This window comes from Prunus avium, chromosome 8, assembly GCF_965620075.1.
Source record: "Prunus avium chromosome 8, drPruAviu1.hap1.1, whole genome shotgun sequence".
Taxonomy (NCBI): Eukaryota; Viridiplantae; Streptophyta; class Magnoliopsida; order Rosales; family Rosaceae; genus Prunus; species Prunus avium.
This window is the reverse complement of record NC_142291.1, coordinates 4,873,385-4,901,219: the sequence shown is the minus strand read 5'-3', so window position 1 is coordinate 4,901,219 and position 27,835 is coordinate 4,873,385. Positions and strand designations below refer to the sequence as shown.

At 37.3% G+C, this 27,835-nt stretch overlaps 3 protein-coding genes and 1 long non-coding RNA gene across 6 annotated transcripts; 3 read left to right on the top strand and 1 right to left on the bottom strand.

Annotated features, from left to right (window-relative positions):
- Positions 1-6: 6 nt before the first annotated feature.
- On the top strand, positions 7-4,544 carry LOC110759591 (uncharacterized). 2 transcript variants are annotated; one of them, XM_088246079.1, is made up of 3 exons: positions 7-212; positions 1,566-2,213; positions 2,779-3,972. In XM_088246079.1, the coding sequence occupies exons 2-3, from the start codon at positions 1,663-1,665 to the stop codon at positions 2,780-2,782; spliced, it is 555 nt and encodes a 184-aa protein (XP_088102205.1). In that variant the 5' UTR covers positions 7-212; positions 1,566-1,662; the 3' UTR covers positions 2,783-3,972. The 2 variants fall into 2 exon arrangements, with proteins under 2 accessions (XP_088102205.1, XP_021817368.1); XM_021961676.2 differs by lacking the exon at positions 2,779-3,972 and adding an exon at positions 4,017-4,544 and having other exon boundaries at positions 10-212.
- Positions 4,545-6,277: 1,733 nt separating this feature from the next.
- OHP2 (one-helix protein 2) lies at positions 6,278-8,421 on the top strand. The gene is made up of 2 exons (XM_021961685.2): positions 6,278-6,850; positions 8,110-8,421. Exons 1-2 carry the CDS (start codon positions 6,396-6,398, stop codon positions 8,222-8,224), a joined length of 570 nt encoding a protein of 189 aa, XP_021817377.1. The 5' UTR covers positions 6,278-6,395; the 3' UTR covers positions 8,225-8,421.
- A 10,249-nt stretch (positions 8,422-18,670) lies between these two features.
- On the bottom strand, positions 18,671-19,938 carry LOC110759594 (uncharacterized). Its single transcript, XR_002527139.2, has 2 exons — positions 19,758-19,938; positions 18,671-19,082 (listed from the first exon to the last, which is right to left on the bottom strand). It is a non-coding gene; the product is annotated as an uncharacterized LOC110759594 (long non-coding RNA).
- A 1,700-nt stretch (positions 19,939-21,638) lies between these two features.
- Positions 21,639-24,935, top strand: RFC2 (replication factor C 2). 2 transcript variants are annotated; one of them, XM_021961681.2, is made up of 7 exons: positions 21,639-21,927; positions 22,584-22,690; positions 22,781-22,882; positions 23,129-23,324; positions 24,191-24,319; positions 24,404-24,598; positions 24,687-24,935. In XM_021961681.2, the coding sequence occupies exons 1-7, from the start codon at positions 21,769-21,771 to the stop codon at positions 24,795-24,797; spliced, it is 999 nt and encodes a 332-aa protein (XP_021817373.1). In that variant the 5' UTR covers positions 21,639-21,768; the 3' UTR covers positions 24,798-24,935. The 2 variants fall into 2 exon arrangements, with proteins under 2 accessions (XP_021817373.1, XP_088101753.1); XM_088245627.1 differs by having other exon boundaries at positions 24,680-24,935.
- The last annotated feature ends 2,900 nt before the right edge of the window (positions 24,936-27,835 follow it).

Here is a 27,835-nt window from a genome sequence, read left to right as displayed (position 1 = left end):
TTCTTTCTTTCTTTCTTTTTTTCCTTTTCTTTTCTTTTTCTTTTCTTTTTTATTCATTTCTCTCTCTCTCTCCTTCTCTCTCTCTCCCCTCTCTCTCTCCGATTCATCACCCATTTTTTAGCACAAGCCGCGATCGAAGAAGTCACAGCCGCCGATTCGACGACCACCGAACACCTGGAGATCTCTACCTCTTGGATTTCCAACACTTTCAGGTAGTGCTGCTGACTCTTCTTCATTTTTCTTTGATCTGATTTTCCATTTGCTTCGCAAGAAACTGCGGCAAGTGAAAAGAAAATAAAGTTTGCTCCATGGGTTTTTCTTGAAAAGTCAAATTTAGCTCAATTATGCCAACAAATTTCCCTCTTCTCTTTTACATGAGAAGCTTCAGATTCATAATCTGAATTTCCTTTTCTTTGATCTTTCATGTGCTGTCTTTGCAAGCAAACATAGCAATTCGGGAATTTAAATTGAGCTGATTTATGCTTCTCTGTTTTTATTTTTTTTAAATTTCTATAATAGGAACTAATAAAATTATTTAACTGTTTATTATACTGATTTATATAAGGGTAATTAGTCACTGTTGGTTTCTTTTAATGACAGTAAATAAAAAAATTAACTGGAGTGCTGTGATGGCTAATGTATAACTGTTTCTTGTATTGCTTACTAATTTTTGTAAGTTTGTAATAGTTTTCTTGGAGCTGCACTAAATTATGAGATGATTGAGATATGCATACATCCATAACTGCATGTATGCGATTTTTGGTATTGGTAATTCTCTTTTTCCCAATAAATTAAACATCTTCTTAGGAAGACCTTGTTGATCATTCTTTTGTACATGCCGTCATTTTTCAAAAGGGGCCACCTCTTCATGTGGTCCAGTGATCCAAATAGTGGGTTCCATTTGAAGGATCAACCCTGCAACAAATAAACAAAAAATAAATTTTTTGAGTTATCTAGTTTTCATAAAAGAAGTATAGAAGTACAGTGTTTTTGACTTACTCATGAATGATTCTGATGATAATTAAATGACTCAAAGATTACCAATTTTTTTATCTTTAACAAGGATGATCTTTAACGGGAACTTAAAATGTAGACGATTCAGATCATCGGACCACATTAGAGAAAGACCACAAGATTTGTGTATGTACATATAGCAATGCACTCCAGTGATCCGAATTGTCTATTTTTGCTGTTTGATTATCATCACGATCATTTCTGTGTTTATCCAAAACATAGTGTTCATCTATTTGTTTGGCCATAGTTAAATAACTCAATGGTGTCCGATTTGAATTATTTTTTTGATGATGGTATTTGAACATGGGCCAAAAATTAATGGTTCATATCATTGGACCACATTACATGTATTTGAACATGCGATTTCCAGAAATTAGGACCCCTTCATTTAAGAGGCCTACTGTGTGCGTGCCCATGTGTGTGGAAATACACTACTTACTTGGCCCGATATATTATATTATGTTATATGTACAGTTTTTTAAAGCTGAGAACTGGATTAGTTGGTAGAATGCCAACAATGCAACTGCTGATATTTTGTCACTATTCTGCAGTGAGTTACTGGTGGATGGAAGTCAGGTGGCTTTGGTTATTCTGAGGAGAGGCTAACTGTATGGAAAACACATTTTGGTGACCAAATGAGCAGAACTGATGTTATTGGCAGTAGAAGGGGGAGGGTTCTTCTCATCTTCAGCTTCTGGGTATAGCAAAGGCCTGGCCCTTCTTCTCTTGGGTCAGAAGAACGAAGATAAACCCATGAGAGTTTCGCCGTGGAATCAGTACCAGTTGGTGGACCAAGAATCTGACACTGACCTCCAGCTGGCTTCCACAAAGGACCGACTATCCCGCGGGTGCGCCTCCTTTGTCTGCTTTGGTCGCGCTTCCGCCGGGCTTGACACTCCATCTCCTCTTAAGGTGGGCCCTGCCCAACAGCAGGATATCTTGCCTGGGTCTCTAGTTTCTGATAAAGGCAAGGATCACACTGCAGACACTGACGATGATCATAATTCAATAAAAGTTGTTCTTAAAAGCAGCCTGAAGAAGCCATCAAAAAGAACTCCAGTTTCTGTTGAGAGTGCTAATGAACGTGAAACATCGAGTGAAACATGTAGTGACACTCTTGGTAATGCAGAAAGGAGGAAAGTGCAGTGGACAGATACTTGCGGGAGTGAGCTTGTTGAGATCAGGGAATTTGAGCCCAGGTATTTAAAATTTTATGTTAAGTATTACATATCACAATTTCCGAAATTTATCTTTACTTAGGCCATTAGGTGCATTTAGAGTCAACTTTGTGATGACAACTGCAGGTTTTCCAGAAACTAAACCTCATTTCTGGGTTCTAGTTGGGTGTTTTCCCAACTTCTGGAATATAACAGTTGAATCACTCTTAATGGGCTTTGATATTCTGATGTTTAATGCGTCTTTGACCTCGCACATATAATGTTTAAAGCAATATCAATGCATATATGAGAGGGTGAAATTTAGGGTGGGTATTTAGATGGGTGTCCAATTAGTGAAGTGATCAAGGCCGATTTCATGACAATTTATAGGAGTTATTTTTCAATGGGGTTGTTAATTCTTGAACTAAGGCTACATGTATTTATATGATCCCCAAGAATCTCCATTATTAGCAAGTTAACGATTACAAACTCATAAGTTGGTTACAAACCTTTATAAGAATTCAGCAAAGGTGTTATGATTGAGCTTGTTGAAGTTTCTGACTGATAAGATTGCTATGTCTCAAAGGCCCTCTTTTTTTCAGCGCAGATAAATTTTGTGCTTAGTTTTAATTGCGATAAAGGGGGCGAAGAGTATCGAGAGAAAAATAAAGAGGAAGGAGTTTTAAGATCTTTTGCTTGTAACTACCGATTGGTGCATTATGTGCCAAGGTGAGTTGAGAGTATTGATCATATCCCTTTGCATGTCCTATGCAAGTTTGCATTGGGTTACTTCCAGCATTCATAGTGGTGTGGGTTTTGCCAAGAGATTTCTATTCCTTGATGGATGTGGCTTAGTTTTTGGGTTTAATGACAAGGCTGTTAGTCTTTGAAGATGTGCGGTTTTAGCCTACTTTTAGATTGTTTGGATAGAAGTTGTTGGCTCGATAAGGTCCATTGTTTAATAACTTAGCTTTTGAGTTCCAGTGGTTATCTGATATGGTATCAGAGCTTTGGTTGTAGGAGCATATGGGATCTAAACATCCAATCCTGCATCCCTCATTTGCTTGTTAATGTGCAAAGTATAGGGTGGTGGGCTGTACCTATATGCTTCTGTATGTCTACTTGTATCTACCTCTCCATGTGCAGAATAGGGCTGACGAGTGGTGTTGGCTCGATATACATTATTGACCTGTTTCTTAGCAACTTATACTTTTGGGATATAGTGATTGTCTAGCGAAACAACAGAAATTTGAAGACTTAGGCAAGGTGGCAGAAGTGGCTTTGTTATGGAAACAATTAGATTTTTAGCATCTATGCAATGTCAAAGCTTTTTAGGATCGTTAGTTTCTGCTAATCCATCTTGGTTGGTTGGGAGCTACAAGCTGATTGCTAATATATTTCCTCTTGTGTTTCTGGTTTTTTTAACTTTGAGCTCTTATGAACATCTTGTTCAACTTTATCCGATAAAAGTACATGTTTCCCATAATAAGAAAATAATATTAAATTGGTGCCATTACCAGCTTCAGATACTTTACTCTTCAAGTATGCCAAAAAAAAAACCAGCACTCAACTTCTAGGAAGAGAAAAGAAAAACAAGCAACAAGGATTCACTACAATCAATGTGCTCTTGATTATACTTGTCGAATACTTGCTTATTATTTCCTGTGTGATATTTTGACGGTTAAATTTTACATTGTATACGTCATATTTTATTTTGTAAGATGTTTTCTTGCATTCAGTGTGATGCAGTAAGTACATATTTTTGTGTTTCTTTTCTCTTTGATTGTTATTTTTCCTACTTCATTTAAATATCTTTCTGAGATGGAACCATGATCAAATTGGCAGTGAATTGGATGGATCAGATGATGAATTCGACAGTGGGAATGAAAGAAGTTGTTCATGTGTGATTATGTAGTTTGGCTTTTACCTGATGATGATTTGAGCTTCACCTCTCTTTTAGATGCAATAATGCATCAGGTAACTTACCGCTAACAGAGCTTGTTTGGTTGATTTACTTATTTCTGGAAGAAGAAAAGCGGTTTTTGAGTCCATGCAGAATACCACCGTAGCAAGGAGTACTGTTTCTCACTATGTTCGGCCAACTGAGCATTTATGTCCATATCAGGTTGCTGTGGGTTTCAATTTTGTCACTCTAGGTTTGGGGACATTGTTTTGTTTGCTAGTCTCCTTCATGTGTGACTGCATTGTCCATTATTTTGTCGTAATTAATGTGTTAAATTTTTTTTTCCTCCTTATGATTTGGATTTAAAGAATTTTTAGTAGTTTCCTCTTCTCCTAAAACCTTTGAAGAATGACTGATGTTGTGCCCCATAATCCAGAGCACTCACAAATCTGATGTTCTTTTAAATTGAAGATGCTTTGTGTGTTCTTTGTTTTTTTCCTCTAGTTTGGAATTAATCAGTTTTCAGTAATCTCCTCGTCTCCTAAAACCGTAGAAGAATTACTAATGTTATGCTCCATAATCCAGCAGTCACAAATTTGATATTCTTTTCGAGTGTGTGTGGTATGTATCGTAACGGTGTGATATAGAGGATTTGCTTACTGGTTTTACTTGTGGTGGCATAGTTTGTGAACGCTATTATGTGCAATTAAAAGTATAACTGCAGGATGCTGCTCATGTTTAACCTGCCAAACGAAACTGGGACATTGATATTAAGTTTTTTACTATGTATGAATTGAATATTGTATTGACTTGAAGTACCGTTGTGTTGCACTGACAGAGCTTCTAAAATTTATTCATGTGTTGTAAAATCGGAATTCAAATCACTAGTTCGGCCCTTGTTTTAAGGACCAAATTGTTTATATGGTATATTCTTCCATTCTTTACTCTCTTTTTTTCTTTTAATAAAAGCGATATTGGGAGAGCGGGGAATCAAACTTAAGACCTCGGATGACCACTTGAGCTACATACTCCTTGCTCCACATCTTTACTTTATTCCACTCTACTTCTAGCTTGTGGTTTGTATATGTTTCTGGTTTTCCCCTGAGATTGATGCATAAATAATGTGAGATGACGAGTTATGTACTTTACGTATGGTTTCCAATGGCCTCCTTTTTCCTTTAGGCAGTGTTCATGACCTTCTTTTATCTTGGAAATAGATATGGCTTGAAGTTGAAGCCTTGAAGAATGGGTTAATTATTGATAAATAAGATTGAGATTTGTTAAATTAAAAGAAGGGTACGTGAGCCTTTGTGAAAAAGAAGACAGTTTTGGCTAAATAATACGACAGCCGAAAGGAAGATGCACGGTACAATGCCGTGAATATTAACAATGAAATAGTTGAAGACTGGACACACGATTGGTAGTCTTTGGGACGTGTTTCAAAATGAGTTTTTCAAACAGAGAATTGTCCACAGTACGAATTTGTATTTTGCACCCAAGTCAATACGGTTGTAGTTATTGGATGGGCAGGTTCATCATTCTCTATTAGACTAAAGATTTGCATCAAGTACGAATTTAGTTATAAGTTTATGTCACAAAACATCTTAGAGGCTCACGAAATTATCAGCTTTGGTATTTTATGTTTTCTTTTTTCTGTCTGAGATGTTCCTTCATGTTAACCCCAACACATCAAAAATGTATTTTGCCGTTCGATTATGTGAAGGATTATGTTAGATTGTTAGCATAGAAAATCAAAGCTGATAGTTTCGTGAACTTCATAAACGTTTTGGTGATAAAAATTCCTTAATTAATATAGTTAATTGTACGTGCTCATCATAATCGATTACTTTGGCAAGCAAAGCAAAATTTCGGATAAAACAACATTTTATCCATAAACCAAAATAACCTTGTAACTCAAGTAGTTAAGAGTATTAATTGTAGGGTTCTATGCTCAAATACCCCCACTTTTATCAAAAGAAAGTAAAAATAGAAAAGGGTAATTGACACGTGTCTGTCACATGCTTGAGAAGGCGTTAGGCGCCAAACTCAAGCCAGCCAACAACCTAACTTCTCTGCTTCACCCAGACCAACTGACTTTAGAATTAGAAGCCAGCCATCTCCTTTTGACTGCAACTTGGCCACACCTTATCCACAAAACAATTGAAGTCCATCTATTTGATGAGATAACACACATCAGAACCCAAATCCTCCAACAAAACCAAACAACAAAATAAATAAAAGTGAAAAATAAGAAAATAAAAACAAGCCTCAGAAAGAAAGAAAGCAAGCAAAAAAGGAAAGAGAAACAAAAAAAAAAAAAAATGTCAGTGGCATCTCCATTCCCTTGCATCAAAATCTCAACTTCATCATCTTCCCCATCTTCTTCACATTCTTCTTCTTCTTCTAATCATCATTCTTTTAAGCTCTCTCCTTCAGCCAAGCCTTATTATGTAAAAACCATAAGGAGCTCTCAAACTGAAGGACCTATAAGAAGACCTGCAGCTCCTTCTCTTAGAGAACCCTCCCCACCTTCTTCTCCTCTCAAACCAACACCTCCTTCTCCTCAGGCCCCTCCGCCGCCTCAGCAGCAGCTTTCGAAGCCAGCTCCGGTTTCCGGGCTGACCATGGTGGAGGATAATAAGAATGTGGTGACCTTGGAGTTTCAGAGGCAGAAGGCTAAGGAGATTCAGGAGTACTTCAAGCAGAAGAAGCTTGAAGCTGCCAATCAGGGCCCATTCTTTGGCTTTGTTGGGAAGAATGAGATTAGCAATGGAAGGTAATTCAAGCTTTGATATATGTTGTTGAGAGAGTTTGGCTTATCTGGGTTTTTTAGTTTCTTATGACTGTCTTGATTTTTATTGGACTGGAATTATGCAATTGAAATTAATCTACAATTGCATAGGAGTGAACAATTTGGTAGACTAAAAAGGGCTCAACTGTGAATTACCAAATCAGTAATTTTAGATAGCAAACCCTAAAAATGGCATCCCCAAAAGGGCCAACCAAATACAGATTCATATGCTGATCCTTTCCCTGAATGATTACTCATTTTGACTTCAAAAGTATGTAATTTTGATTTATCCCTCCTCTTTTTGGGACATAGGCCAGGGTTTGAGTGCTGTAAGATAACTTTTTTAAGAACATTAAAATAACTTGGAAATTGAATTTTTGTGAAGTTTAGGGCCCCTTTGATAATCATTTCAATTTTAGTTTTTAGTTTTCATTTTTTGTGCTATAGTATAGAAGAAAAAGAGGGAGAATGGAAGTGAGAATGAGAGTGGAGATGCAATTGAGCGGGAAGATGAGAGGAGAGGATGGGAATGAGTAACAAAAGTGAAAACTAAAACTAAAAACAGAAATCTATTTTAAATTGTTTTCACTTTCAAGATTTTGTTTTCACTTTTGTTACTCCTCCCTCTCATCCTCCCCTTTCATCCTCTCTCTCAATCTCATCCTCACTTCTATTCTCACTCTCATTTTCCTGTATACTTTGGCACTATAAAATAAGAAGAATTCATTATTTACTTGGATTCAAATGTTTGGGCATGGGAAGTATATTCAATTGATCAGCTTTCTGTCAATTGGTGTTTGAGAACAGCTTCCAAGGAATCTACATTTTAGTTTTCAACATTCTGCATAATCATTTCTAAGGAACCTGCACCTAAACAAAATCAATAACACATGCAACAGCCCTATGTAGGAGTAAAACTTCCCTGTAACATGTTTCATACACCTCTCTCTATCTCTCTCACCACATGATCGTGTGATGAGAGATAGAGAGAAAGGTGTATGAAACATTGGATAGGCAAGTTTTTTTTTCCCTATGTAGAACCAACATGCTTTCCTAACTTGGCATTCAAATGGATTACAATGCTGATTTTTTCAACCTTATTTGATCCTCAACCAAACTACTTGTGTTTCCAGGAACAGAAGGAATTTTGTTTCACTGTATTGGTCTGTGTACTTGTCTGACATAATTTGGTTTCTTGATCTGGGATCTTCTTTCTTCTGTTATTTCCTTTTTCGGCTTTACAGATGGGCAATGTTCGGTTTTGCTGTTGGAATGCTAACAGAGTATGCAACTGGCTCAGACTTTGTTGATCAAGTAAAGATCCTTCTCTCGAATTTCGGAATACTAGATCTGGAATGATACACTGCCAGGAGGGTAAAAGCCATCAACTCTTTCCTGTTGCTGGAGCTTCTGTAGACACATTCAGTGTTTCCCTTGTAACTTTGTTGAGTAACTTGTTTTAATTTCGTTTGTGAGAAATACTTTATTGTCAGAAGCTGTATTTTCACTATATTCTTTACCAAGATTTCAAGGATAGAAGAAGTTTGTGAAGGCTCGTTCGATAACGTTTTTGTCTTTTGTTTTCTTTTTGTAAATTAAAGAGAGCAAGGAGAAAGATATGGGAGAAAGGAGAGAGGGAGATGAGAGATTAGAGAGATGCAGAAGAGAGGAGGGAGATTACAGGAGACTATAAAAGGAAATCATTTGATATTCTTTCCCATATCCTGCCCTCTTCCCATTTTCCTCTTCTGTTTTCTTCTCTATCCTTAAATAAAAAGCCACAGAAAACAAAAAACAATAACGTTATCAAACGAGCCTTGTACACTTTGATCAACTCTTTGTTATCAATCTCGATTTACATGTAAATTTGTCATTGGTGTTGGAATGTGGAATTACAAATACTAAATGAGCCCAGCTGAAATTGATTGTAATATGTTACCAGTATAAACTGTGTTCTTATGTTCCCTAGCATTCTGTGTTTAGTTCTGGAGTGTAGACATTCTCTGTATTATCTACAAACTTGTTCTAGTAGAATGTTACGGCTCGGAGCTATTGAACTTGCCTTCTCAAAATTTGATATGTTAGCTTCCAAGAAGGGTAAAGGGTCTAAAACCCCCCTGGACTATTTGGCTTGTCGAAATGTCCACCCTGAAAAAAAAATTCAGCCAATTTCACCCCCGCTGTTAGGTTTTTCCCAATTCCATCCAAATGCCCGTCAAAAAAGAATAAAATAATCTTTTTAAAACACAAGTTGAATAAAATATTAATAAAAATAAAAAAACCAACAAAAACTTTTCTTTTTCTCAGCCCCCTTTGGCTTCCTTCGTACGGTCAATTCCCAAATCTTTTTTCTTAGGGTTCGATCACTTTATCGACACAGAGAGCTCTCTGAGAGCTCTCTTCCTCCTCCTTCATTTTGAGAGTCCCTAGCCTCTCCCCACCCGAAATGGGTGTTTTTTCCCTGAGCTTTGTCTCAGATCTGGGGCTTCTTGCCTCCACTTCGGTTTCCTTTAGTTTTTTTCTGTTTTTCCCTAAGTTAAGCCCACTCTGTGCGACCCTAAATCTCCCATCTCTCCCTCTCCTCTCTTCCCCAGCCACCTTCACTTTTCACCCTCCACTTCTTACATCTACCCTCTCCTCCTCCCCTCTCTGTTGTGATGCCGTCCATCCATGGCTAGCGGCTTCGTCTGGTCAGCAGTTCTCCACCTTCACCGTTTGCTCCTCGGTTCCGCGTCCGCCGCTCCCGTTGTTCTTCCTCGGTGGTGTGTGGTGGTCCGTGGCTGCGATTAAAGTGCATACTGCACTTGACTCTTGGATTATGGGAGCGCTTCCGCGCGGGTGGCCTGCTCACCCCCATCTTCCGTCGGCCTCTTTGATACCCCCCTGGTATCGGTTACTTCTCCTTGTGGTGGTGGATCTGCTCTGGTGGTGCTGTTGGAATGCTCTGTGCGGCTGCTCATGTGTTCTAGATCTAGGGTTTCTTTGTTTAATAGTTTATGGGCTTATGTTATTTACTTGATTTTGTATCTTTGGGCCTTTATTTGTTGGTGTTGGGCTGCCTTTTGAATTGAGTTTTCTCAATTTGTAATGTTTCCCACTATTAATGAATATAGCTCCTTGACCAAAAAAAAAAAAAAAAAAAAAAAAAAGGGTTCGATCACTTTTTCAAAAAAGGCTGAAAGTGAAAGAGAGATGCTTTGAATGCACCAGAGGAGTTGGAAGACTGAAGGTGTTGAAGACCAGCTGACTGAAGCCACCTGCCATTGGACGAAGTCTCCAAGAAGTTATCGGAGTACTGTCGTTGGTGGTGCACCCCTACCGCACTAGATCTCTGCCCTTGTCTCCCAACCCCGTTCATCTCTCTTTCTCTCTCTGCACCCGATCCAAATCTCAATCAGACCCTCCAATCAAAAACTCAGATCAGGAACTCAACCCCTCTCTCTCTCTCTTCAAATGCACAGAAAAATCTCGACCATTTACTTCTGGCCTCTCTCATCCCCATCCTACCAGCTTCATCGCCGATAGCCCAACAACTACAAAATTGAATTCGCCCCATCCTTCCCAACACCCCATCAATATATACATCGTTTGTGCTGTGATGATGGTGAGTGTGGCTGGTTATCTCTGTAGTCCAAGCACTTCCTGAATCTTTCTTGTCGCTGGCACTGGCAGCCCACCATATTAATACCAGGAAGTGCTATACGTGGTAGAAATACAAGCACTAGCAAAAAGAGTGCAAAGTTCAAGAAATTGAAGCAACTTACGCCAAACAGTGCTCTTCTCATGGTACCATTGAATTTGATTTGGATATTGACTGTTCCAGTCACAGCAGCTATACAAGACACATCAACAGAGAGTTTGTGCTGTGATGATGGTGAGTGTGGCTGGTACTGGTGGTTATGGAAGAGAGAGGAGGGGATTGGGTTTGATCGGGAAGAAGGGAAACAGAGGTTCTAGAGAGAGAAAAAGAAAAGTTTTTGTCGGTTTTTTTATTTTTATTAATATTTTATTCAACTTGTGTTTTAAAAATATTATTTTATTCTTTTTTGACGGGCATTTGAATGGAATTGGGGAAAACTTAACTGAGGGGGTGAAATTGGCAATTAAATTTAATACGAATGCTAAATTGGCTGAAATTTTTTTTCATGGTGGACATTTCGACAAGCCAAATAGTCCAGGGGGGTTTTAGACCCTTTACCCTTCCAAGAATTAAGTTGAATCCTAGGCACAGCGTAAGATGCTGATTCTTGAGGAAGGTTGTTCATATAAATAAGAGTAATGTTGCACTTACCACATTTATATCGCATATTTTCATACAAACTTGTGTGGCAGATGAAGTGGACAATCACATCAATTAAAAAGTGTCAATAAATCATAAGAGATAAGAAAATGTTAAATTAATTTTAATTGATGTGTTGTCCACCTCATTTGCCACATAAAGTGGTATGAGAATGTGGTAAGAGTAGCATTATTCTATAAAGTAATTCATTTTATGGGTTGTCAATACTTAAAATTAGGGGTCATCATTTGGCCCACGAGCTCGTGGGTCATCGAGGAAAAGTTTGGTCTGGTATGAGTCATGGGCTGGGTCGACCCGTTATTTAGTGGGCTAAGCTTGAGCTAGGATGTCTAAAGCCCAACTTAATCCATAAGCCATGCCCATTTGAGCCTACAAAACCAGCCTAGCTCACCCATAAAAGGCCAGCCCACATGCCCGGCCCGGCCCATTTTATAAACATATTTCAGGGAGGTTATCTAGTAAGAACAATAAATGAGAATTATATATCTAGTGAGAACAATAAATGAGAATTTTATATAAGAACACCATTGGATTAAATTGAACGATTGAGATTAAAACATGGTTTTAATAGGTTTCACATACAAACGGGTAAAACAAAACCCGTATACCCAACAAAGACCCATCAGACATCTCCTTTTTTTCTTCAATTTTCCCTCTTCGTCCCTACTTGCATTGCACATCTCATCTTTGACTTGTCTATCTCCATCTTCTTCTTCGACCTGTCTATCTCCATCTTCTTCTTTCTCTCTCTCCAACCATTTTCTCTGTACCAACTACAAATTAACCTTTTTGTTTTATCATATGACAATAATAAAAAATCCAACTGGTGATAGGTTAGCAAAATATTCAAGATCTTCAAAATCTGGCATACCCTTTTCTTGATTCCATCTTCTTGAACCTTCAGATTTAACGAATAGTATTTATTTTATCTCCAAAACTTTATGATTTTGGAACTCTGTTTTCTTATTTTTCTTTGGGCTGTCAAAAACAACACACTCCATCGTTCTCGAAAAGGAATTCATAGGATTCGGTTATCATGTCTATCGATTTCCTATTTCTTTTATAACACAGCCACGGATTTGCAGGCTATAGCATCGGCTGCTCAACTCCATTTTTGTGTTTTTCTGATATGGATTTCTTGGATTTTTGTATCTTATTATGTATTTTGGGTCATTGTTTTGTTGATTTGTATGCCGTCAAATAATTTAGGTTGTTGATATCTTATTCTGTAATTTAGGCTACATCTCTATCTCACTCCCTATTTGATGCCCTTAGCCTGCTATAGACAATCTATTTATCTTCTACTTTTTTTTATTTAAAGTTGAAGATAATCTACTCATCACCCATTTTGGTTTAAAATTCAAGAACATGAGAAACCATCTCTTACTTGATAAACTTTTTCGTCTCCTGGCATTATTGTGTATCATGCTTGTTGCATATTTCAGGCTGTCTATGGGGACAATGGGCCATTTATGTATCATGATGGTTATGGTTATGCACCCTAGGACAAATGCAACATCTCTATTGTGCATATGAATAGTGCGTCGGCAGTACTTCAAACGTGTGTCATTCTCACGTAGCGCCATGTGTCATTAGAGTTTCACTTTGTGTATATTTATCTTAATAAATACACAAAAAAATTAATATAAAAAATTAGATAATACTCCGAAAATTTCTACAAACTCCTTGCAACATCATCTTTGACTATGAAGCGTGAAATTTCAATTTTGAGTTTAGGAAATTTGAAGAACTAATTGGAGGAAGAGTTGTAGTGATAAAGGGTAATGATCTTTACACTTGGAGTTTTACAAACTTGACTTTGAAAAATTATTTGATTTTTTTATAAGTCAAAATTATATTTTAAATCTCAAAACATGTAGAAAATATCACAAGGAGTTCGTAGGATTTTTTGAGGTATTTTTATGCTTTTTAATAAATTTATTATGATTTTTGGAAGTTAAAAGCATTTAAAAATAGTAATAAATTGAAGAGAAATGACAAGTGTAACACCCCATCCCAAAAATCACAGTTTAATTGATTATTTAATTGTGGATTTACAATTTTGCCATTAGGGTTAGGGTTACTTTAGTCACTTTTCGATCTGGAAGGATTTTGGGGATTTGAGTAGCACCACTTCGTAAAGCTCACTCTCACGAGTTCGTAGACACATAGTGGGCTCAAATTAGAGTTATAACGAAGAAGTTGTGGTCAACAAAAATGCAGTGGCACAACCGTAAATTTTTTGAAGTTGGGTTTTAAAATACCCAGTTAGCCTCTTTCTCTCTACGCACGCGACAATAAATTTTTTACGGAGATTCTTCAACTTTAAATCAGAAAAAGTTGAAGATAAATAGATTGTCTACAACATGCTAAGGGCATCAAATAGGGAGTGAGATAGAGATGCAGCCCAAATTTCAGAATAAGATATTGACAACCCAAGTTATTGGAAGGCATACAAATCAACAAATCAACAACCCAAAATACATAATAAGATACCAAAATCCAAGAAATCCGTATAAGAAAAACGCAAAAATGAAGTTGAGCAACCGATGCTATATAAATCATTCCATTAAGTAAAATAAAAACAAAGGGCATCGATCTAGACGTGATGCCCTCCCCATCCCCCTCCCACCCATCACCGCCCCACCTGGTCCACCCCTTCCCACCCAACACCCACTCGAAACCCAACCCATATCTCATCCTCCACTCCTCACCTCTCATATATCTCCTAAGAATCCCACAACCATCTCAAATAATCCAATATTTTTGTAAAATCAGTATGCTTAAAAAAAAATTTCAGATTTGGAACTTAGGTTTGGTGGATGTCGAAAAGAGAATGGGAAAAGAGAAAGAGGGAGATAGAAAGAGGAGGGTGGGTGGGGGGAGAAGAAACAAAGGGATGATGGTGAGTGAGTGTTGATTAACTCATGATTCAGAGTCTCTTGTTTGTTTGAGAAAAAATAGTTGTTCCAGTGGGGTTTTGATAGAGAAGGTGGAGAGGATGGGGTCTCAGTTAGATAGATGGGTTTTGTTTGACCCGTTTCTATGTGAAACCCTTTAAAACCATCTTTTAATCTCAACTGTCCAAGTTTATTCAACGGTCTAGATACAAGTTTGCACTTAAGGCTATCTCCAGTCATAGGGCTAAATGTAGTCCACCCTCCAAAATATTAATTTTTTTAAAGAATAGTGCAGGACTAAATTTTTCCATCTCCAGCCATGCAGGGCTATATTTTAGGATCCTTCATATTTTATTATAGGGGGTTTCACTAAAACACCCAAAATGGGGGCTGAAATTATAAAAAAACCCAACATCCAAAATACTTTATAAACACACTCAAAACCCATCATTACACACACTCAAAACCCATTTATAAACACACCCAAAAAATATACAATTGTTGATTTTGGGGTTGATTTTGGGTGTGTTTCTATGTTTAAATAGTGTGTGGGTTTTTTTATAAATACATGTCTAGGATTGGGTTTATTTATAATAATCTATTTATTATATATATCCACCTATGACATCAACTTACTCTACTATTAGTTTTTAAAAAGCAAATGCATGGGCCCACAAAAATTTGGCCTAGACTAAAGGTGGGCTATATGTGGCCTAGTTAGAGGGCTAAATGGCCAAATGTGGCCCTCCAAATTTGGCCAAAATTTTATTTAGCCTATGACTGGAGATGGGTTTTGCATTATTTTTGGGCTATATTTGGGATATAGCCCATGGCTGGAGATGGCCTAATGTTCCCATATAGCTGTTCTCACCTGATCCGAGCGCATTTGGCCGGATGTAAAATTATGGGTCACCATTTGGCCTGCAAGCCCATGAGTTGATGGGGCCTGCCCAGCCCATTGTAGAAAAACTCGGTCTGTTACGAGCCATGGGCCTGGTCAGCCTGTTGTTTAGTGGGTTGAGCTTGAGATAGGGTATCTAAAGTCCGGCCCGTTTGAGCCCACGTAAGCCAGCCCAGCCCACAGGCCCGCATGTATATATCTTGGATTGAGTTGGGAATTAGGTTTTGTTTTATTTTTCTGGTGGTCAATGTTGGGAATTGGGTTTAGTAACGGCTATTTTGACTTTTAGAGACTCCCAACCATTAAAAAGAAGAGCATCAGGCAGAAACACGCTCATCTCTTAACCTCGCCGCTGTCGCTCATCTCTCCACACCACACTCATCATCTTCTTCTACAATTTCAGCTTAACTGACTTGTCGAATTTAGAGTCTTTGTACCTCCATCCATAACTTTGGCTGGGCAATTTCACCCCAAAAGGTTCGATCTTTTTCTTTTTTTCTTCCATGAGATGTTTGGACTGAAATGAGTAATCTGCCGTTCTTTGAAAGATTTTGTTTTGGTTGTGAAGTCTAATACTTTTTTCTTTTTTCTTTACTTGTTGGGGTTTAGTGCTGCTTCACCTGTTTCTGTTCCTTTTTTTTTTTTTTTTTCTCTTTTTCATCGAACTATTCTGTTTTGCTTTTGTTTTCGGAGACAACACTCAACATCTTGGACAATTTCTTTGTGTTGTTATTAATTAATTGGGTAAACAGCTTGGGATGGGATCTTTTTGAAACTTTCAAATTGCAGGCTTTGTTTTTGGACTTTGTCAGCTTGATATATACTGATTCTTTCTTCTTTTTTTGGTTGAATTTTGGCAGCCTCAGACAATCAAGATGGATAATGCTAGTGGAACAGTGAATGAACCTGCTAATGATTCCACCACTCCATCCAACAATAAACCTGCAAGTGCACCCAGATTAACAAGTAAAGTATGGTCTTATTTTAAAAGGGTTATCAAAATTGAAAATGGTAAACCAGTACTTAAAGCTAAATGTGTTATTTGTAATACTTTGTTTGCTGGTAGTCCTAGGAGTGGTACTAGTCATTTATCCCGTCATTTAAAAGAGCATGAAGCTGCACACGCTAGGATTAGTCCAGGTCAAATATTATTAAATGCTGCTGTTGCTGGAAATTTGACAAATTTTGCTTATGATCATGCTGTTGCTCGTAAAGAAGTTGTAGATTTTATTATTAGAGCAGAACTGCCATTTAAATTTGTTGAAAGCCATGATTTTACTGGCATGATTCAGCGTGCATTTTGTCCTCAATATAAAGGAATTTCAGCTTCTACATGTAAGGGAGATGTGATGAAAAAATTTGGTAAAGAAAAGAGTGATTTGCATGCCATTTTTGAAAAACTTGATTCAAAAATTTGTTTAACTTCTCATGTTTGGTCATCACAGCAGAAAATGGGTTACATGTCACTTACTGCACATTTTATTGATAAAGACTGGTGTTTGAATAAAAGGGTAATTTGCTTTAAAATGATTGAGTACCCACACACCGGAGAGTCACTTGCAACTCATATATTTGATGAATTGTTATCTTGGCGCATTCACAACAAAATATTTACTCTATCATTAGATAATGCATCAAATAATGATTCAGCTGCAAGTATACTACCATCATCTCTCTTGCTTGATTCTGTGCAACAAAAGTTGTTTCATGTACGTTGTTGTTGTCATATATTGAACTTGATTGTGCAAGATGGACTGAAAGTTTTATCTCCGTCTATTGATAAAATTACCGATATTGTACGTAGCATGAATTCCTCTAACAAGAGACATGAAATTTGGGTAAAATGTTGTACTGGTTTCAATATGGGAAAGATAAATATAGACAATGATGTGCCTCATAGGTGGAATTCCACCTATGAGCTTTTACTTGTAGCTATAAAGTATAAAGTCCCTTTGCATTGGTATGTTAAAGAGATAAATGAATCACTTTCTTGCAATTTACAAGTTCCTAATGAAGAAGATTGGAAAATAGCTCAACTTGTTAGTGGGTTTTTACAAAATTTTTATTCTTCAACAAAGATGCTTTCTGGTGTGTATTACCCTACTTCGAGTCTTGTTATTAGTTGTTTAATAGATATTCATGCATCATTTGCTGCATATTCTGAATTTTCTGTTTTTAAGGATGCTTTGACTGAAATGAAAGCAAAATTTGATAAATATTGGGAAGAGTTTCCTACTGTGTTTTGCTTTGCTACTATTATGGACCCTAGGTTTAAAGTATTTGCAATTGGTGAATGGTTAAAGATGATAGGTATTGATCAATTAACCATTGACTCAAAACTTTTAGCTTTAAAGACCTTGTTATTTCAATTCTTTGATGTCTACAAAAGGAGTGTAACGTCTTATGTGGGTCAAAATGTGCAATCTGCAGTTGTAACTTCTAGCACCTTGAGCCAAACTCCTGGTTCTATAGTTGTCCCTATTATGCGAAATTACTCTATGCAATGGTTGAAAAGGGCAAAGCTAAAATATTCATCTTCTTCCACCACCACTTCTGAGTTACAGTTTTATCTTGATTTACCAACGATAGAGGTTGCTGATGATAACCAATTTAGTGTTTTGGGTTGGTGGAAAAGAAATCAATCATTATATCCTATTGTTTCTCTTATGGCTCGTGATTTGCTAACTATTCCAGCTTCTACTGTAGCATCAGAATCATGTTTTAGTGCAGGTGGTAGAGTTTTATCTGAGAAGATGACCAGTTTGAGTCCAAATACAGTAGAAGCATTAATTTGCTTGAAAGATTGGGCCTTAGCAAATTTAAGGATGCAAGATCAAGCACAAGATGAGCAACACGCAGAAGAATTAATGAACATTAGAGCATCAAGACCAGATTGGATGACAGCTAGTGAAATGGTCGAGAGTGAATCTGAAAATGAGACAATTGAGAGTTGAATTGTGGACAGCCTCTTGACATGGCATATGTGTTTGGAATGCTATGATTTTAATTGTAGTTCAGACTTTGATTTTTGCGAAGGATTGTTGTACGTTTCAGATTTTTGTAAGAATGGAATTCATCTTGCTAAATTAGTGGAAGTTCTCTCTCTCTCTCTCTCTCTCTCTCTCTCTCTCTCTCTCTCTCTCTCTCTCTCTCTCTCTCTCATATATGTAATTAAAAGAAATGGCAAACTAGCAATGCTGCAAGTCTAAAGGACCTGTAACCTCCAGACTCCAGTGATGAAACCCCACACATTTCCAATGTTCTGATAGCAAAGATGATAGATCAAATTGGTAAACAGGAATCACAGGTTTGCAGCACTGCGTGATGCTTGTAGTCACCGACGATGAATGCTAAATTTGGTTAAGCAGGTTGAGTTAAACTTGTGATCTACTTGATCTGGAACTACAAACATTGCACCTGCTATAGCACCATAATGTATACTCAGGCATAAAATTTCATTACTCAGAGACACAATTATGACTATACTCTGGCAAAATTCATTAGCTTGATAAACAGACTAACTAACAACTAACAGTGAAATCTTGATACACAGATTGACAGATCATGACAGTAAAATTCAATGTACAAATTGATTCAGAGACCTTTGGTCTGTTTTTGCTTGGCTCATTTTCCGTCACAAAGCTTCTGCATATTGCCAAACTAAAATATAGTTCTACAGGATCATAAGAGGGAAAAAAGGAAAATAAAAAAACAAACCATTTTCCAAACCTACCATTAGTTGCAATAAAACTCAACAGATCAGAGAATCAGCATATACCTAACTATATGTCTCACAGAAATATAGAGCATATAGCTGAAAACTAATGATCTGATCATCCCTGACAATGACATTTACTTGAATATTGCATACATGAGAGTAAACAGAAACAGCGCGCAAACAAAATTCATTCCCTTCTGCAGATGAAGCATCTTCGCCTCAAGTCTTTCCACCCTAGCCTCCACTCGAGTTACCCTTGCTTCCAACATTGCCAGCCGGGCTCCCCACCCTGTCTCCGCCACATCTACGCCTTCTGCAGTACTTTGTACATAATCTTCACTCTGAAGTGAATCCTCTTCCCAAGGTTGATAGTTACACATTTCAACAGACCAAAATTCCTGAACAACAGCCCAAAATTCTCCCAGTTAGAAACTTTCAAAGCTAGGTTTCCACCTGGGCAACCATCTTACCTCACACAAATTCAAAGCTATCAATGCTAAAGCAAGATAGCAAACAGTTGTGACTAGAATATGCGCCTAATAATTTCAATAAACTATGAACATACAATTTTAAAAAGGACATGACCTTTTGGTAGTGATATGATCAATAAATTCCACAGGGCCATGAATGATTTAATACCAAGAAGAAATTTTTAGTAAACACCACAAAAGGCGGGTAGCTAAACCACCATTGCAATCTGACTAAAACTCACTAAAGCCATCCTTTTGGGTTCAGTTACATGTAGGGTTCTATTCAATATGAGCTAAACTCCATTCAGGAAAAATAAATGAAACCATGAACCCAAATTGTTTACATTTCACCATTGCACGTCAAATTTAAATGAGAATAGAAGGTGCTTCAATTAGCATTTATTTATTTATGTTAAACATCTTCTAGTAAACCACTTGCTCAAAGGGGATAGGGGGCATCAAGCAGCTAAGTTTCAGCTTTCTGGGTTTGGGGATTTACAGACTTTCTCAGCTGCAATTCCATTTTCAATCTAATTTCACCTTCATTTGCGAAAGGCCCATATTTGCTACAAGCAAAACAAAATAAAATACAGTAAAACATACCTTTGAAGAAACCCAAAAGCGAACAGAAGAGAGCCTGTGGGGTTTTCTTGTTACAGCTGAAGCACAGTGTCCTCAATTATTTTCGGGGTTTCTTACCAATCAAGATTTGAGAGTGGGAAAAATGGACAAACCCGATACCCAGATAGCAAATGGGTATTGGCCGAGCCCCATATCTCATCACATTCCAGATATCAGATTATACACAACAAATACATGATGGTGTAGTATATTACATTTCAATAAGGCTTAAATGTTGAAATGGTTCTTGTGTTTTACCTTATCGGCCAATTTAGTCTCCGTATTATTAATTTGGCCAATTTAATCCCTGTGTTTGTATTTATTAACAAATTTGATCTTTTCCGTCAAAATTATGTTAAAATCTAAAAAAAGAACATTTAAAATTAATTTAAAAATCTGTAATTAATTATAAAGATTTAAACTGAAATAGTAATAATGCTAAAATGATTAAAACCCACACAACCTCAACCTCCAATGGTCTCGATTCATGTAGGAAAGAAAAAAGGGTTCTTAGTCGAATTGATGCCTACTCTTGCTGCAATTTTTCTTCTCTCTTATGTTTTAGATTTTCTCATACTCTACCCTTCATCTCTCTCTCCTCTCCGATCCATTGGCCTGAATGTCGTCGACTTTTGCTGCAGCGAGGATGATCAATTGGCGGTAGAGCCATCAAGATTACAGTGACCGGCTATGAAGATCTTCATGATTTGTCAGAGAGGAAGCCGCGAGAGAGAGAGAGAGAGAGAGAGAGAGAGTTGTTGTGGTTTAGGTGGGGTTGGAATGGTGGTGAGGGTGGCTATGGGTTTGGGGTTGGAGTGGTGGTGGTGAGGGTGGCTGGGTTTGGGAGGTGGCTGAGGTGTGTGCGTGAGATTGGGGAAGGTGAAATTTAACAAAAATATATTCCATTTTCAGATTGAATTTAAAATTTTATAATCAATTACAGTTTTTTTAATTAATTTTAAATATTTTATATTTTATATTTTTAAGGGAATGGACCACATTGACTAATGTATATAAACACAAGAACCAAATTGGCCAAATTGATAACACAATGACTAAATTGGCCTGTAAGATAAAATACAAGGACCATTTTAACATTTAAGCCTTTAAATAATTGAAAAATAAAGAGGATATCTTAAACAGCATAAAATTACCCTAATTTAAGAAAAATTTGAAAGATACAACTAGCAACAAAGATGTAAAACAATAATCTATTCGAATTTATTTCATGTAATGGCTTCAGTCGTAATTGAAAAACCATAAAGTTTTTATTAAAAAAAATTGATGAAGGGGTTTAGGGGCTCTTAAATTCATGTATTAAGTTTTTTTGATAAATCAAACCTCGTTTTTATAGAGTGTTTCATACATGGACTCCTAGGGTTGCAATATTATTTTATTGAGAGTTCATTGAACATTATACATGGTTTTTCGTCGTTGGATTGATTCTTTTCTATGTCTTGTTAAGTTTTAGGACTTCAATATTCCACCTGCTCTTTTATTCTTATTCTTTTTCCTATTTTTTAAAATAATTTTAGTTTAATGTTGTTTTACAATTTTACCCCCCTTTTAATTAAAATCTATGTATTTTAATATTTTAGTTTTTTTTAATTAATATTTTAATATTTTAATTTACCAAGAGTACCCTCGGATTTTTTGAATGTTTCACTTTTAAAGTCCTTATTCCTTTATATATACTAGCCTAAAAAGGTGAAATACAAATAAATAGCATTTGTCAATATCATTGGTAAAAAAATTGTAACCAAAGAATTGGGGTTTGGTAGAGAAATATCAAAAGTACAAGGGTTTTAAACAAATAAATAAGTAGAACAGAGCATAGGCAAAATTGAAATATGACCTTGTCCAGGCCCTTACACATAAACGGCAGAAGGACTATTTTTCTCCTCCAAACCGAAGCGGAGTGGCAAAGAGGGCTGTTCGCTTTGCGACGTTCACCCTGCATTTTTCTCACAGCCAGCAGAAAAACGACAACGCAATGGCGTCGTCTTCTTCTTCTTCGTCATCAGCCTACGACATGCCATGGGTGGAGAAGTACAGGCCCAGCAATGTCGCCGACATTGTGGGCAACGAAGATGCCGTGTCTAGGCTTCAGGTCATCGCTCGCGACGGCAACATGCCCAACCTCATCTTGGCCGTACGTAGCTCTCTCACTCACTTGCGCACAAACCCAACACATTAATTTCACTAAACCCTAAACCCTAGGGGAATTTTCAATATATAACCTGATTGTGTAAAAGTTTCAGCATTTTTTAACTGGAAATTGTAAATTTTTGAAATGTTGGAAAAAAGATTGGTAAAAGTTTGTTGCTTGTGCTCTCACATTCCATGGGTATTCATGGGTTTGAAATTGGGGAAAAGTTTGTTGCCTGCTCAATAAGTGTGAACCAAGTAGGCTTATTGGAATTTCGAAGCGAGCTTATTAGAATTTGGATCAATTTAATGAACTTTTTATATTAATGCGTAGTGGAAGTGAAGTATATGCTAGAGGCAACTTCGGTGATTTTAAGAGCCTAGGTCCACAGAAACTTGTGGCTCTTGTATTTAACATGGGGATTGCTTACAAGAGAGTTTGAAGTGTTAAAACTTTTGTCTTATCTTATGGGTTATCTTGTTCGGGATTTCGAAAAATGAAAAGATTTCTTCATACTGAAAGCTGTTAGACTCTGTCGAGTGGGGTGTTTTGTGTCTGGGGGACAGACTCATATTAAGCAAAAAGACTAAGTTGGAAGGTTTCAGTTGCATCAAGTCACTGGACCTATGCTTCTCCTGATCACTGTTTATTGTTTTCAGGGTCCTCCTGGAACTGGTAAGACCACTAGTATACTCGCTCTTGCGCATGAGCTTTTGGGACCGAATTATAAGCAGGCTGTTTTAGAGCTGAATGCATCCGACGACAGGTGAGTACATTTATAGTATTTATTGAATTCAATTTATAAAAAAAATGTTGGTATTAATCATAAACTATTTATTGTTGCTTTCTTGTCTAGGGGGATAGATGTTGTGAGGAACAAAATTAAAATGTTTGCTCAAAAGAAAGTCACATTGCCTCCTGGGCGGCATAAAGTTGTCATCTTGGATGAAGCTGACAGGTAATCCTGATAATATTGTCCCATGAAAGTAATGTGCAACAAACTGCAAACTGCCCTTATCCATCTCCCTATGTGTTTTTACTTTTTGGTGCATGACTGTTCATTCTTTGGTATATTTCTTTCATCCCAAAACAAATATATCTCTCTAATTTTTTTTTTTATATTTACATTACTTTATCTAAATTAATTTTTGTTTTGGACGGTGCGTATTGGAAATTATTTGGCTGTGTATTGTACACAATTCAGTATGACATCTGGAGCACAACAAGCTTTGAGGCGGACAATGGAAATATATTCAAATTCCACTCGTTTTGCTCTTGCGTGCAATGTATCTTCCAAAATTATTGAGCCTATTCAGAGTAGATGTGCCCTTGTCCGATTTTCTAGATTATCTGATCTGGAGATACTTGGTCGCCTAATGATAGTGGTTCAAGCTGAAAAGGTAAAGAAATTTATTTACATTGTAATGTCTATTCTGCATACTGTCATCAATTAGCTTCAAAGGAATGATAATCACCGAATATATTGGTAGATTGGTACAACTTTACTTTACTATTAGGTTGGAAGAAATTTTTTTTTATGTCGCCACTAGTTTGTCAGACAGAGTATATTCTTTTATTCTCTGTCACATTCCAGCTTTTACATTTATTCAATTTTTTCTTTAATACTATCTGTTCAGCTTCATTTCTGTGCCCCACGACTGCTAGAGCCTGAAACGCTGACCTTGCTTAGCTATTTTTGTTTGTCAGAATGTTTTTCGTTTACTCAGTAAACTGATGTGTGTATGTGGTCTCTTGATCCTTCCCTCTGTCGGTGTGTCACACTTGCAGCACAACATGGTAACATGTCTTAATGCATGTGTTTGTGGTATCATGCCAAAAGAACGGAAGAAAAAACCTTGCAACTTCTGTTGGTTGTCTGTCTAAATTCTATCATTGCTTGCTCAGTAGTGATTTTATAGGTTGATATTTCATTGGCCTCTTAATTGATGTCACCCCAAGAACTGAGGTTTGAGAAGATATTTGATACTTTTGCCATTAGATGAAGCTTAGATGAAGCTTAATAATGTATCTCTATGCTTGGGCTTAGAGGTTTTTATTTCCTAGGGATTCAACCTACTTTCTAGACCGTATGCCTAACGTATTGAGACTCACTTTAATCTTGAGGCTTATGCCAGGAAATTGGTTATTAACAATGATAAAAGTTCAAAAAGAAGTTGCTTCGCTAATCAACCGTTGCCGTGTATATAAACATTGTTTCGAAAACTTTAGATTGTGTATAATTCATCTGTGTTTGTTATAAATGAAGGTTCCCTATGTTCCAGAAGGTCTTGAAGCCATTATTTTCACTGCTGATGGTGATATGAGGCAGGCACTGAATAACCTGCAAGCTACCAACAGTGGATTCCGGTTTGTCAACCAAGAAAATGTTTTCAAGGTCATATTTTTAATGAATTTCTTGATATGCTCATTTGTTTCGTATGTTATTTGGTAATTCTCTAAGATGTTTATTGTTTTTCAGGTCTGTGACCAGCCTCATCCATTGCATGTAAAGAATATGGTGTGCAATGTGCTTGAAGGGAAATTTGATGATGCTTGTTCAGGTCTCAAGCAGCTCTATGATTTGGGCTACTCCCCAACTGACATAATCACAACCTTTTTCCGTATCATAAAGAATTATGATATGGCTGAGTATTTGAAATTGGAATTCATGAAGGTATGTATGTACGCTATTCGAAGATTTTTCTCTCATTCTCTGTGAGGTCTTGTCGTTTCACAAGCCGTTTACTTGTGCGAGTTTGCAGGAAACAGGTTTTGCTCACATGAGAATCTGTGATGGAGTTGGCTCCTACCTTCAGCTGTGTGGTCTTCTGGCTAAGCTTTCCCTAATTCGTGAGACGGCTAAAGCGACATAAAATGTATTAACTACTGCTAGATATGTGATGTTTTATGGTGAATATCGTCTTGTACTGCACTTCATCCTTTGTTTTGTCAGGAGAAATGGATGGTCACTTTTTAAGTGCAAGTTATTTGTGTTGTCTAAGCTCTCGAAATAGTTCTCTGTTGTAATATTTTATTTTTTAATTTTTTTAATTTTAATTCGCTGTGTCTATGAATCGCTGGACGAGCAGGGACCTGCCACGTGCCCCCACCAAACAGAGGGAGCTATCAGGTGCGGAGAGGTGTACTACTTTGCGGCCATTGGTTCAAAGCAAGTTGTGAAGCAGGGAACGGTTGGCTGCTTAATTCATGACTTTAGTTAATTGTCTTCGCAACTTGCATATGTCGGCCAACTCCATTTCTATTGTGAGGGTTTTAATAAGGCCCTTAGCCAACGATTAAGAGATAGGACCTCATCTAAAACCCTCACTACAGAATTCTTGCTCTATCACCACCATCACAAGCAAACGAATGGTTTCCTGGCTTGATTTAAGCCCAACCGTTGGATGCATCTTGTCCATGATTTGAGAGTGAGTTCATTCAATTTTAAGCACGCACTAGTATTTGATAATAAGAAGGAAATTTCATTTGTTGGATTTCTTTGATCGAAACACACTTTCATTAAGAGAAAGGGAAGAGAGCCAAAATTACAGCAACCAAATGAACAGCCCAAAACAACACCACCGCGAAAAAAACAGAAGCCAGACAAACATCTGTACGCAACCCCCAGACAGCACTACAAAGGGCGAAGTAAACCAAACGCACCTCACAGACCCAAAGAAAACACAAAACACCAGCTAGGACAAAACGCACTAGGACGCCACCCCAGTAGGCGAGCGTCAGATCCTAACTGGACAAAAACCTTACACCTGTGGAGGACAGGGAAGACCATCGCTTTGGAGCACGAACACCAGGGAAGATGGGGGTCTGCTGATCCAGACCTCATCGCACATCTTCCTCTTTGCTTCTAAAGCTGCAGCATCCGCTGCTTTGTTAGCTTGCCTTGGGATCCACTTCCAGGAGCAAGAGCCGAAACTTCTGCACTTTTCCTTTAAAGCAATAAGAATTGGGTAGATTGTCCATCTACCTTTTTGAATATTCCCCTTAACACTTTAAATCAGCTCCTTTGAATCAGGCTCACACTTTAGATGGCCCAATTCCGAGGTGACCACCAAACCATATAAAGCTGCATGGGCTTCAGCTTCAATTGGAGAGGAGGCCAGTCTAACCATTCCAGCTCCCCTGATGTATCTACCATGCTCATCACAAATGATAGCTCCTAAGCCAGCAATTAAAGTCTTCTTGTCCCAATTCGCATCCACATTTAGCTTTAGAGTAGAATGGGGGGGAGGGAGCCATCTTTGTATTGCACCAACCCCCTGAGGATGAGGCTCCTCCACACCAAGACCATCAAAATTTACAACCTCCATCAACTCTAAAGCTTGAAGCCTGGCCCAAACGATAGTTTGCTGTGGCCAAACATTTTTTCCTTCAAAAACAAAGCCGCATCTGCTCCTCCATAAACTCCAGCAAATAAAATTGCTATGAAACAACGCCCAATAAAGATTAATCTTGCCAAACTTACTAGTAACACAGAGCAGCCATTCGTCAAATGTAGTTCTAATCTGCATATCAACACGGTAACTTAGCGGACTCCCGAACCAGACACATGAAGTCCAACTACATTGCAGCAGTAAGTGCTCAACAGTTTCCGGAGCTTTTTCACACACTGGGCACAAGGGGGAGGATCCCAAATGCCTACGGAAAAGGAGAGAATTTGTGGGAGGGCAACCTTTTATCGCACGCCACATAAAGTTTTTAATTTTTGGGATCAAAGGGGAACACCAAACACCTTCTTAGAAACAAAGTGAGACCCCGAGGCACGTGGACTTCTTTGAGTGGGATGTTTGCAAGGACGAATCAAGTTATACCCAGTTTTAACAGAGTAGCAACTAGACACATTGAAAGGCCAAACCAACTGATCAGATTCCCATCATCCTCCAATAGGCATGGCCACAATCCTTCAAGCATCCTGATATGAGATACTGCCATTGAGATTCGATAAGTCCCAACTTTTTGTGATGGGGTTAATAATTTCATACACAAAAGCATTTTCATCCACCAGCTCATTTTCGAGATTCGATAAGTCCCAACTTTTGTGTTGGATTTGAGTCCCCATTTTCGGGATTCAAGTAATTTATGATGCAATCCACTTGCATTTAAGTTCTTTTTGTACAAGGCCCTTGCAAGAAAGTCAACTAGTATGGTTCACCATAAAAGTTCTACCTCACTTGTAAAAAGGCTTCTTAGATCTAGGTCCAAAACGATTAGTTGTCATTGGGTCTAGTCCTCACGTTTTTGGTTTTAGATGTAGGTCCTTTGACATTTATTACTTTTTTGTTGTGTCAATTTTACCCTTTAAGGTAAATAAGGAAAACACATTGAAAATCTAAATTTAATGCATTATTTCCTTGTAATTGAATTCCAGAATTTGAATTTTGAATTTTTTTTCCTTGATAATATTCCTAATATATAGATAAAATACAATTTAATCAATAAAAAGTAAAGACTCACATATCATACTAATCGATCAGACAAGCACTCACATTAAATTATGTACATGACATACATGTATATATTTACCTGCCTTACAGGTAAGTGTTTTTTTCTTGAGTTTTCTTAAGTCATACGTACATGTCTTCCATGTAATAGTGTTTTTTTTTTCCAAAGAAATTTTGTATGGATTTTTATCTCATTTGAGTTTAAAGATCCATACCAAGATATTATATGAGTTCAATTAGCTGGGCTAGAGGGTATAACTACCTAGACTAGATGTAATTTATGGATTTAATTAACTGGACCAGAGGTAATTTATGGGTTTAATTACCTGCATATTGCATACGAGATGTATGCATAGGTACCTTACGTATTGTTAAGGTATGAAGTTTTTATGAACTCTTATTACAAATTTTGATGTCGGTATGCCTTGGGAAAATTTCAGAATTCAATAAAT

Bases quoted from the DNA above. Each gene is read 5' to 3' on its own strand.
- LOC110759591 (XM_021961676.2), top strand. From the start codon at position 1,663: ATGTTATTGGCAGTAGAAGGGGGAGGGTTCTTCTCATCTTCAGCTTCT. The intron at 2,214-4,016 runs GTATTTAAAATT...TCAAATTGGCAG, and splicing joins ATCAGGGAATTTGAGCCCAG to TGAATTGGATGGATCAGATG.
- OHP2 (XM_021961685.2), top strand. From the start codon at position 6,396: ATGTCAGTGGCATCTCCATTCCCTTGCATCAAAATCTCAACTTCATCA. The intron at 6,851-8,109 runs GTAATTCAAGCT...TCGGCTTTACAG, and splicing joins AATGAGATTAGCAATGGAAG to ATGGGCAATGTTCGGTTTTG.
- RFC2 (XM_021961681.2), top strand. From the start codon at position 21,769: ATGGCGTCGTCTTCTTCTTCTTCGTCATCAGCCTACGACATGCCATGG. The intron at 21,928-22,583 runs GTACGTAGCTCT...TATTGTTTTCAG, and splicing joins TGCCCAACCTCATCTTGGCC to GGTCCTCCTGGAACTGGTAA. The intron at 22,883-23,128 runs GTAATCCTGATA...TACACAATTCAG, and splicing joins ATCTTGGATGAAGCTGACAG to TATGACATCTGGAGCACAAC.